General features: G+C 45.4%; 1 protein-coding gene across 5 annotated transcripts in view; it reads right to left on the reverse strand.

Moving 5' to 3' along the window:
* Positions 1-639: 639 nt before the first annotated feature.
* Positions 640-12,566, reverse strand: part of PARP8 (poly(ADP-ribose) polymerase family member 8) — a 137,184-nt gene continuing 125,257 nt past the window's right edge. The window contains exon 22 of one of the 5 annotated variants that reach the window (XM_036308689.1): positions 640-897. In XM_036308689.1, the coding sequence (XP_036164582.1) occupies positions 780-897 (118 nt within the window). In that variant the 3' untranslated portion in view covers positions 640-779. Of the gene's footprint in view, positions 898-2,286; positions 6,675-12,566 lie in introns of those variants that run through there. The other 4 variants (XM_036308687.1, XM_036308685.1, XM_036308686.1 and 1 more) reach the window with 4 other exon arrangements.

A 12,566-nucleotide genomic window follows, 5' to 3' on the forward strand; every position in this document is an offset into this window, starting at 1 on the left:
TGTTGCCGGCCACTGCCTGTCAGTCCTCTCGCCCCCGCGTACTAAAGGGACAGAAGAATCCTGACTGATCTCCAAGAAAAAGCCCAGAGGGAAGTTACGCAATGCGCCATGTTACTCCTCTCATACACACTGGGCCTGCTTTCCTCATTCACCGCTTCGTCCTAACCCGTCTCTTCCACCCACGCCTTTTCCTCGGTCCCCACCCAGTCCTGCGTATCCTCCTCAGGATGGCAAACACCAGAACACCAGTCTCTACCATTTCTCGCTCCTGCCAGTCTTGGAAATCCTCCTGAACACAGCTGCCAGCACGCGCCCAGCCCCACCGCCACATCCCTCCCCGAAGGCTGACAGCCCCCATCGCCAGGCACAGGAAGGCAGACTCAGCTCCTTGCAGGCTCTAAAGGAAACCCAGCCAGCCTTGCAGAGGCGGCTACCCAACCCCCCGGCGGAGCCTTCCGCGCCATCAGACCTGTCTCTCCATTGGCTCGCCCGCCCAGCCTGCTGTCACTCTTGTATTTGCTGTGTGTGTGCTGCCAAGCTGGGATGTTAGCGATAATAAACATGGTTTATCCGACAGGACGGAGATGAGACTCAGAGACCCTGACCCTAGTGACATTGACCCCCCTGCAAGCCACTTAACTTCTCACCTGTAAGAGACAAAGATATCTGCTAACACATTTCACAGTCATTTTGTCGGGAAAATGAGACAATCTACAGAAAGTACTTTCTAAATTATAAACTGCTACATAAAGCAAATCCTATCTAATCAAAATTTTATCTTACCTGAAATTCAAGAAGACATCATTCTTAAACCACGTATTTGGCACCTTTGAAATTTCCATTCTTCTTGCATGAAGTTGCAGGTCACTACTATTTGAGATAATTAAACAGAGGGACCTGGAATTGGAGAGCAGACACAGAGGCCAAATGAATATTCAACAAATTCTCGGGGGTCCTGGGTGTGGGCGCCCCACAAAACCAGCCTCTGCAGCTTTGGGTTAACCTGGGGCCGGGCCCACGCTCCCGCCAGCACGTTCCTTTGAGGACCAGAGCCGTGTCCCAGGACTGACAGGTGTCGATGTCAGTGAGGTTGAGCCACGAAGTCAAAAAGCTGTCATAAAAAATTTGGTCGAGAAATCAAAAACTAAAACTTCAAAAAACTAAGCGCATTACATATAGGGCGAAGGCAGATGGACAAGTGAATTGTTGGAACTTTGTTGCCGAAGGATTACGCAAAGCGGTGTCAATAGAAATGCATTTGTTTTCTTTTCCCAAGTAGATGGAAAGCTCCTTAAGGCCAAGGCAAAAGATGAATCATCTCTATGTAAGGAATAGAGTCCCTAGACCAGTGGTTCTCAACCTTCCTAATGCCGCGACCCTTTAATACAGTTCCTCATGTTGTGGTGACCCCCAACCATAAAATTATTTTCGTGGCTACTTCATAACTGTCATTTTGCTACTGTTATGAATCGTAATGCAAATATCTGATATGCAGGATGTATTTTCATTGTTACAAATTGAACATAATGAAAGCATAGTGATGAATCACAAAAACAGTATGTGATTATATATGTGTTTTCCGATGGTCTTAGGCGACCCCTGTGAAAGGTTTGTTCGACCCCCACAGGGGTCTCGACCCACAGGTTGAGAACCGCTGCCCTAGACTAACTAGACCTTTAACAAGCATTTCTGGAATAACTGAAATCAAGTCTCACAAACAGGCATTTGCAACCTCTGGTTTCCTCGCTGGAAATGTAACGGAAGTAAAAAACTATTTTATTTATGACAATAAACTTAGCTCCCCATCAGCATTCAGTACGTATGTGTTCAGAGAGCTATATTTAGTTATGGATCAATGTCTTATTCAGTTAGTGAGCTGCGTTAAAAATCATTCCCCAATTACTAACCAAGTCAGAAACGCTTAGAAAATTCAGGAGGGCCCTTTGAAAAGCTCCTTTTGCTATTCTGCCAAGGCGTTTGTGAGAGCGCGCTGACACAATACAAAAATCTGTCTTTTCAATCCTGTGTTTCTTGGCATAATCTGAAATTAAAATGGTACTCACGCGATCAATAAATCTATGGCAACTATTTGGAGAAAACTGGCAAAAAGGTAATTTTCTTTTATTCCCTCTTATTTTAAAGGTGTTTTTATAAGCAAACAGGGCAGCCTCATTGTTAGAGTGTGTCCAGAGCGTCATGTATCTGGCCCCCAGAAGCAAGATTCATCCTGCGGGGGCGCTAGCTGAGCCTGAGAGGGCTTTCAAAGTACCGCCCACACACCGTGCGTGCTGAACAAATGCAGATTTATTGAAAGTAAACATTTACATTGGCTACAATGTTAGGACTGTTACAAAGCTGGATAAAAGAGGCTTACGTAGCAATAGAAAGCAAGTGCAATAAAAAGTGAATAGAGAAAATATTTGGCCTTAGGATCTCTTGGCAGTATTTACAGTATGTACATATCGATAAATATTTATAATAACTCTAAGGCACCAAAGGCTACAGAGCAGGTTGCAATACTATTTTGTGCACAAAAGTCAAGAAATTTATTGTAAAGAAAGGCTATATAGTTAAAGAAACACAGGCATATCTTCGTGTTTACAGAAAGGAGTGGCTGCATATTTTAAAATCTCAAGTGATACATTAAGTATTGGGCAGATTGGAGAAATTATTTTTAGAACATTAAATTATGTGGACTATGTAAATAAGCACTATTTTTTTACTGACCCGCTGGTAAATGTGTAATGGAATCTATTCTTCAACACAGCTTCTTCACACTCGTGGATATGTTCTGTCTAAAAACTACTTGAAATTCTTTTGACCTGCAAAAATGTATCCTAATATACCATGGTGTTTACAAAATCCCCAAGAAAAATTAACTGGGCAACAACGTACATCAAATTGATATATAATGGACAAAAATTTAGCAGGCATTCAATGCCAAAAATACTTGAATATTCCATCTGCCATTCTGGCATAGGAATTGGGTGTTTTAACCCTTTCACTATTTAGGGTGGGCAAATCTGTGGCTTTGGGTGAATGGACATAAAAGTGGTCCATGTAGAAAACCAATCTTAAAGAGAACTAATTATTTTCAATTGTTGCAGCTTTAAATCCCTTCTCATAACCCATTGGGTGTTAACTACGTCATTCATTCCCAGTGATTGAAATATCTGTATTACTGTGTTGTCAAGGGGCCATCGACAATATCTATGGCCAGTATAGTCTCTGACTATTGAATAGTTTGATGACTTCTATTTGTAAGACTCCTTTTCTTTCTTACCCTGGAAACCCAATTTACCTTGACAAACAGTCTGTCATTTGTCTTGAGGTAGTGTTATGATGAAGAATTCAGTGAGACAATAGAGTAACATTGTAATATTTTTAAAATGTGCTTCAGGTGCCACCATGAAATCCATCCATTTGGACGGTAGACAGTCCTCAGTTGAGTGACCTGTCAGACATCAAATCACTGCGGATGAAGTCACCCCAACTTAACAAGGATGACAGCTTTTTGCCTTAAACCTTTCGGAAACCCCACGCCCTGATTAAGTGGTGGTATGTGGCATCAAGTACTGCGAAACTTCTTTCAATGACAATAGACTTGCGTAGGAGAGGTTTCCTGTCTTTTAAGCAAAGGGGAGCACAACGGAGGATTCCTTCTCTAAACTCTCCCATGAGAAATATTCAGAGCATCGACAACAGTTTGGGTTGGTTTCTTACATCACATAGCATTTGATGGTAAGCCCTTAAGCTTACTATCTTGTATTGAAATCTTGTACTCATATTCAAAATTTTAAATTTAAAAACCACCTTTGAGGCCAACATTTGAGATTTGCTGAGCAACAAACATACAAACCATTTCAACGTAATGCAGTCTAAGGCACCACTACAGTACCTTACCATAGTGTGTCCTATAGTAATAATAAATTATTGCTTTTTCTCTTCCCCAATGTTCAATTACTTTCTTTTTTAATACACTGAGTGATAAAAGAGGACAAATTATTCATACTGAAATGTTTACAAAATCAGTAATGGCAGAAAAGAAGTAGAACTAATAAATGAGGCTCCTCTTCCCCTACTGCAAGAATGAAAATAAATGACTACCTTTGCCCAGTGGGTTCATATTAAGTAGTAATGGCTACACAATTAATAAACTATTACAAAGCAGCAGAGAACAGACTTCCAATAATCATAAAAATACAATACAATATCATGTCTGGAATCATCAAGTAAGTCAATAGATAGTATCTTAATGGGGCGACTGAATCAAGGCAAGGTAACAATAATGTTTAAACTTCTCCATTTTAGTGACCTGCTTGGATTCTGGAAGCATGGTATTCATTTACTCATGGTATTTCTTAAAATTAGATTCTTTAGAAATCAAGGTAAGCATCAGGATCCTGCAGCATACTTTATCATCATAAGAGATGCCTTTTGTCTATGATAACGTTAGGCACTAAAAGGATCAAACATTTTCCTTGCTCTGAGAGGTGAACCTACTTTCATTCTTAAGTTGGCAGAAGTGTGTATGCTGCTAGCTTTTCCTCTCCTCCCAAAGTCCTTGAAGCTACGCTTGCAGGTCAGATCCTAACACAACACACCTTCCAGGTCACTCAGGTGTTCAGTAAGCCCATACTGGGTTAGGTCAGTGGCTTCAGTCATGCGTGGAGGCGCTGTAGAGTTTTGGGAGGTGCCTCAGTGGTCCCAGTGGCCAAACAGTGGGGCTCCAGGACCTCAATTTCCAGATCCTGCTATTACACCTTCATATTTATGTCAGATAGACAATGTCCCATAAAAATAATTTGGAAAAAAAATAATCTTGTTGCTTAAAAATGTTTTTTAAAACACAGTCCAAGGGACTTGGGAGACTTACGCAAGGATTCCTCTAGCCCTGCCTAAGTCCTCCAGCATCTGCTCACAGGACTAAACAAGATGCCGCCCCTGGGCCCTTGAATGCCAACAGGCTCACTTTGGGTTCAACACAGATCAAGGTCTTAAGTGGATGGTGTCACAAGGATTAATAGCCCAGCCACTTCAAGTTCTTTTTGTAGAAATCAGTTAGTTACAATATAAGAAAACAAAAGATCCGTACAGACTTCCTCAGCAGCACCCCTTAACAATATGGAGGGCCTCTTCTCTCTCACCTTCTATGCCAGAGGAAACAAACACAGAAGTTGTAACATTATACCTGCAAATGACTATACGTGCTTATTTTTTTCTAAGTAAATTAGAATCAGATATGAGCCTTGATTCAGGGTTTGAACAGAGTGGCAGACACGATAATTAAACTGCTCTCATGAATGGCCTATTCCCAAGACATCGCACGGGAAAATGAAACACTGGCAACGACAACCTGTAATGACTGAGAAAAACGTTAGGACCCAAAGAAACCAGACATGCTGTTGGTGGTCACGTGACCAGTGGCAGGAGGATGGGCGCTGGTGTTATTGTTCCCTATAAACTTATTTTGTGTTCTTTTAATATAAAAGAAACTTCAAAGTTTATCTTCTTTCTCAATATGAAAAAAAATATGCAGAGGTATTAGATGAAAAAATACAAAAATGCTGGTGTGGTCTAAATAAATTTTAAAAATGTTCCATTGTAGGAAATAAAAAATAGGTACTGTCTGTTATAATTCTGAGACCTTTTTTGAATACACGTGATCATTTCAATGTAGACTTAGTCCACCAGGGGTGTCTATGTTTCCAAATTAAGACTTTTACATAATATTATTAATGAGTTGAATTTTAACCGAAGAAAACATTCTTTAAACAAATAGAGAAATTGTTAGCAAATACTGTCAGTGAATGAACAATGGTAAATTTGGCTCATATCTTGGTTTCTGTCCGGATTTACTGCTTATGGAATATTATTTATTGTCACTGAATGGGAGAACTGTGGAGCTACACCACCTGTTGTCACAATACACATGTGCATATCTACACACACATGTGCACAGTCACACATTCTGATGCATGATCTATAGATATGTATATTACAAACTTTTGGGCAAAGCATTGCATCTAAGACTAATTGCTTTCGTATAAGGAAAAATAACAGGAGAATAGGAAACGTCCCTCCTCAAAATAGTTGAATGTTCATACCACTAAGTATATATATAGATATATATATAGCACGTCAGAATGTGCGAACATTTTACTTATTGCAAAGTATCTTAGAGATTTAGACATCATTATAAAACGTTCTCAATGCGATTTTGGTAACCTAAAGTGTTGGTATATAATACCAAACTTCCAATTAAAGAGTTTAATATAAAAATATCAGCACAAAACTGCTTTTTCAATCTGTTTATTGTGTGAGCAACCCAAACTTCAGTTTAAGTGCTGTTGTAAGTTTATTCCTAGATTCCATAACCCTACAATTGATAAATTTCATACCGTTTTAGGTATTTAATGAGATACTTAGAAATACTAAGAAAAAAATCAGTATTCAAAGGATTAATTTTGTTTATAATAACAATAAATTATTTCATCATCTTCTTCAGTTCAAAATCCAGCTTTGAACCCGAGGAAGGCTTTCAGGACCCCGTTAACGAGATGGTGGTCCTTCAACCGGTCGCGGTCTGGTTACCGATTACGCGAAGGATCTCCTTGTGGATGCCTCCTTCTTGTGTGTTAATATTTGCATCTCCCACTTGGCCATCTTCATAGCTAAGGCACAAAGCAGAAACATGAAACGTGAACAAAGGGGAAACGTTCCAGGAAATTCAGAAAGCATTTCCAACAGCTGAGAAAGGCTGTGTGCTACCGAGAAGACAGCCCAGGGTTAGCAACAGCGAAAGACAGCGAGTTCTCGGCTGTATTCTAATGATGCCTGTGCACCGGGAACCACAGAGGAGCTTGCACTACTCAACACCCGATGATGCCTCGCCCTCGCCCTCGCCCCTTCCTTCCTGTGACATTTTAACTTCAATCCCCCACAAAGCCCGCCTGAGGTGCAGGGAGCTCTCTGTGCAGACATCCCCACAGCGGTTCATGCAGCCCGGGTCAAGTTCATGCTCCTCAGACCCTGGCTTCTCCCGCTTCGCTCACTTCCTCACCAGTGGCTCTAAGAAACAGCCTCACTTGTGGCCGTGCGCTCCAAGCCCACCTCTAATTACTCCTCCGCGGTGACCAGTGAAGCACTTCGTCTTATCACCGGCGGGTGCCTGGGTCTGAGATAACAGATTCTCATTTATGCGCTCCTTCCCGTAAGAACACGCGCGCGCGCTAAGCTTAGCCAAGCAACCGCAGGGACAATGCCGGCTGAAAGACAGCAATTACCGAGGCCTTCAGAAAGACATAATGACATCCTAGATGATCATTCATCTCCTCACATAAACTTACTGGGGCAATAACCATTTCCCAAGAATGACTGTTTAAACTTCCACGATAATATTCAGAGCAGAATAGGCACTGCATTAATTTTTACTTCATGGGAATGACTTCAAGACGGAAGCTGTAGAGAAGCGCTAAGTGCTTCCAAACAGATAACCAGGTAGGCCTGGTCTCAGAGATTCATGTCTTTCCCTCGCCACACACAAATCCCCCTGAAACAGCACAACACAGGGAAATGAAGCAGATGACCCAGCAATGGGAACTCGGGGCCCCCCTAACCCACTGCTCCAGCACCCAGGGCAGCCATCGGTGTCCGGTTCAAACTCCCAAGCACTGACTCAGGGGTGCCCGCCAACACTGCTAATTGTGACCACACAAGTGTGTGCACACACATGTATGTAGGAATATATATATATGTAAATACAGGACCCTCCATGCTGAAATACGACTGCAAGGAAAAGAAGGGCATAGGTGGTATACAGCCAGTTACAAATACTTCCTCAGATCAAGCAGTGCGTTCCCTGGGAAGAATGTGTAAAGGGAGATGCTTTAGAGGTGTGGAAATCTCGTCAGGTGCTCTGTGGAAGAATAGGTAAAGATGCATATTCAACTGGGCAGAAAGTCTGTCATCCTGGTTTCTGAATAAATCCTGGCTCCCCACTGGGCTTCAGGTCAGCTAAGCACCCAGAAATCTGAGCCCAGGCCAGGGAGGCGACCTGCTCACTGGAGACAATGCGGTTTGACCAAGCCAGCCTGGCCAGCGCCACCAGGACTCAGACTATGGAAAACAGCGGAGAATGACGGAAAGGGAACAAACCAGACGCCAAGAAGACACGGTCTGTGAGAGAAGTGGGAACAGGGGAAGGTCTGAGAGCTGTTTTGGTTCTTCTTCTTCTTTCTTTTTAATATGTTTTTACTGGTTTTTAGAGAGAAAGAGGAAAGGAAAGGAACGCTCAGACATGTAATGACTGGTGGCACTAAGGCATTGACTTCAAGGGAGAGAGATAGAAACATCCACGGGAGAGAAGTGCCAACACTGACTGGCTGCCTCGTGCCCGCCCCCTACTAGGGATCGAGCCTGCAACCTGGGTATGTGCCCCGATTGGGAATCAAACCGTGACCTCCTGGTTCATAGGCCCACGTGCGACCCCTGAGCCATACCAACTAGGATGCTTTGGTCCTTGATGGCTTCCCGATGTCAAATACCAGCCCACTTGCATCTCTACTGTGAATTCCTTAATATGCACACATCTGTCCTAGTTCCATGGTGCTGTGGGTACAGTCAGCACACCTACTGTGTCCTCCCTGCTTTGGACGCCATATTGAAAAAGGTACCGAGTATCCAGACGACCATCTGCGCTCCCTCTAGAGCAGCGGATCTCAACCTGTGGGTTGCAACCCCTTTGGGGGTTGAACGACCCTTTCACAGGGGTCGCCTAAGACCATCGGAAAACACATAGATAATCACATACTGTTTTTGTGATTAATCACTATGCTTTAATTATGTTCAATTTGTAACAATGAAAATACATCCTGCATATCAGATATTTACATGATGATTCATAACAGCAGCAAAATTAGTTATGAAGTAGCCACGAGAATAATTTTATGGTTGGGGGTCACCACATGAGGAACTGTATTAAAGGGTTGCGGCGTTAGGAAGGTTGAGAACCACTGTTCTAGATGAAAGCTGGCCTTTGCTTAAGATTTGTCTGTCATATAAACCTGTTCCCTTTTCCCACCATCCACTGCAGTCGCTTATCTAACCCTCACCTCTACTGACAGGCACTGACACCTCAGACCGGCTGCCCATGGCCGCCTCGGGGATGAATTCAGGAGATTTTATCTGCTATAGGCTCCAGTCTGCAGGAGGTGATATTGCTTGTTTTGTTTGTATTTTTAATTTTATTTTTCAGTTGACATTCAATATCATTTTCTATTGGTTTCAGGAGTGCAGCATAGGGTTAGACCAGCCGTGGGCAAACTACGGCCCGCGGGCCGGATCCCGCCCGTTTGAAATGAATAAAACAAAAAAAAAAAAAAAGACCGTACCCTTTTATGTAATGATGTTTACTTTGAATTTATATTAGTTCACACAAACACTCCATCCATGCTTTTGTTCCGGCCCTCCGGCCCAGTTTAAGAACCCATTGTGGCCCTCGAGTCAAAAAGTTTGCCCACCCCTGGGTCAGACAGTCATGTACTTTACAAAGTCCCCCCCCCCGCCCCCGCCCCGGTTATTTCCAGTACCTGCCTGGCCCCATACACTGTGATTCCGATAGATTGACGGTATTCCCTGTGCTGCACTTTCCGCCTACACAGAGCACAGGGGGAGGGAGAGCGGAGAGAAGAGCGAGGTTGAGATGGAAAGTATTAAGAAAAATGCCCACTTTCCCACTGTCAACGAAGCATGAAGGAAGCCCAACAGCTCGAGAGTGAAACTGGCCCAAAGCAGTCAGTGCCTTAAACTCTGAAGCAGACCGAACACTAAAGGGCAAATGATGACCCCCGCCTTGGTGGACTGGCAGAGCCAGACACGCGGTTATGGTGGCACCAGGGCACCGGCCTCAAGGCAGACACAGCCCTGGGTGGCTATTCCTTATCACTGCAGACAAATACTGGGTTGCTCATGGGAAGTTCAAGTCCAGAAAGCAACACCGTTTTAAAAAGAAACAGAGCAAGATCTCCACAGGGAAGTGAGACAATGACTGGGGTTTTATGAAGAAGGAAAATGAAAGCATCTAAAAGGAAACAGAAACGGCGAATGTTCCCAGGCGTATAAAAAGATTACGAACATTTTAATTGGAAAATCAACCAATTTGCTTCAAAAGTCAGGAGAGAGAAAATAAGGCACCAGATGGAACGTAGCTGTTGGGAACTCCCTGGGGAATGAGAGGAAATCTCACAGACAGAGACTTTTGAATGTTCCGACAACCTTTACTGTCAACCCGGTGTCGCAGCTGTCACAGCCTCAGGTGGCACAGGTCACTCGTCTGTCTCCCTAAGTCTGGAACCCAGAAGCGATAGCACCGTTTTCCACCAGCAACAGGAGGACACTCACTGTGAACGGACGGATGGCCCGCTCTCACCAAGTCCCCGCAAGGAACCCGATGTGTCCGCCCTCTCCATTAAGTCACAACATGGGTCTGTGCTCATTGCACCCACTCACTAGCATTCAGTGTTTCTGCACAAGACAACCGGAGGGTCCCAAGTAGGAACATAATTTGCATTTTACTAGGGGAGATAACAGTCATGCAAACGACTTTAGGACAAGGAGCCGGGGAGGTGCAAAGACAGGGCATGCAGAATTGGGGGTGAAGACCGAGATCTCATCTGAGGGGAGCGTCTGGAGAGGCCCAGGGGGACCACCATGTGGTCAAGACTTGGGAGACTGGCTGCAGGCCGGGCTGGTGAGAAGGCCAGTCACCTGGACAGACTGAGAGTGGAGACAGTCGTGGGAAGAGAACTCCAAGCTGCTGGATAATCATTCTACTCCATCGGTGGCCTGTAGGGTAAGTGAAGTGAGTCAACGGGCTCTACGTTGCAGAAGGCCACGTTTGTAAAATAACTGGCAGCCTGACTGAGCAAGGAATCATCGAAAGTCTGCTTTCGGAGAAGTCATCTATGATAATAAAAGCGTAATATGCTAATTCGACCAGACAGTTGAACAACCTTCTGGACAACCTTCTGGACGAAGCTGGGGGCTGCGAGGGCGGAGCCCGGGCATGAATTTCGTGCATCGGGCCTCTAGTGTGATATGAACAGCATGATCTTAAAATTGTATCTGCACAGAAATGCAGGCTACACACCAAAGAACAACTGTGAGTGGGGACGTTACAGGTGATTTTTCTCCTCTTCTGCTCACCGCTGGTTTGGTTTCCGTAGATGAAACAGGTATCTCAGGTGTGATAATGGTAATGTGCGTAACGGATTGGGAGCAGCGAGGAGAGCAGAGAGCGGAGAATAACTGGTGTTCGTTGGTGTGCCCCGGGGAAGAGAGTGACCTGTCCATGGAAACAAAGGTACTGACGGGAGAAAACAGAAAAGATGAACTTGGGAGCGATGACCTCCGTGAGCAAGGTCACAGACATGGAAGCTGCAGCTCGGGCTCCAGGTCTCTGATGTGCGGAATCACTGCACAGACTGGGGAGCACGGACGTGATCAGGGCACTTAGCAGTCACGGGCTCCCCTCTGTACACGCTGACTTTAAGGCGTTCGCAGACTTTCTGAGGGGGAACACGCAGCAAGCAGTTATAATGGGGCGTTTCACTCGTTCCTCTATCTGCCAAGCACTGTGTTAGGCACACAAACCCCAACCCGACCTCAGGAGGTACAGAGTCACGAAGAAGACCACACGGGTAAGAAAGGCCCACAGAGAGCCGTGCCCAGGGCATTCCACAGTGACCGGAAGCCGCAGCACCAGGGAGCCAGGGAGGCTTCTGGAAGGAGGAACAACAGGCACTAGGATCTCAGCGAAGAGTGGGGATCAGCCCTGGCAGGTGGGTGCCCTCCGTGCGCTGGCTGGAGGGGTCTGGAGGGCGGGTCTCTGACAGTGATAACAGTCAGGATGGTCCAGAGTGAAGAAAGAAACGATGTGTAATGAGAGCCTTTCTGCAGAGACCTGCCCGGGCTCACTCTGTCCTCACAGTAACCTCAAGGCTGCACACACACACGGAGGCTGCACACACACACGGAGGCTGCACACACACACACACACACACACACACGGGGGCTTCACACACACGGAGGCTGCAGACCCATGGAGGCTGCACACACACACACACACACACACACACGGAGGCTGCACACACACACACACACACACGGAGGCTGCACACACACACACACACACACACACACACACACACACACACACGGGGGCTTCACACACACGGAGGCTGCAGACCCATGGAGGCTGCACACACACAGACACACACACACGGGGGCTGCAGACCCACGGAGGCTGCGCGCGCGCGCGCACACACACACACACACACACACACACACATACACACACAGAGGCTGCAGACCCATGGAGGCTGCACACACACACACGGAGGTTGCACACACATGGAGGCTGCACACCCACGGAGGCTGCAGGCCACACGGCACCGCCTCTCCCTTGCATCCTGCCCCGGAGTCTCCCTGTGACTCTGACCAATGCTCCCCTGCCCTCTAGTTCCTGGGGTGTGACCACGGCAGAGACATGGGCAGGAGGGTGAGGT

Source organism: Myotis myotis, unplaced genomic scaffold, assembly GCF_014108235.1.
Source record: "Myotis myotis isolate mMyoMyo1 unplaced genomic scaffold, mMyoMyo1.p scaffold_m19_p_5, whole genome shotgun sequence".
NCBI lineage: Eukaryota > Metazoa > Chordata > Mammalia > Chiroptera > Vespertilionidae > Myotis > Myotis myotis.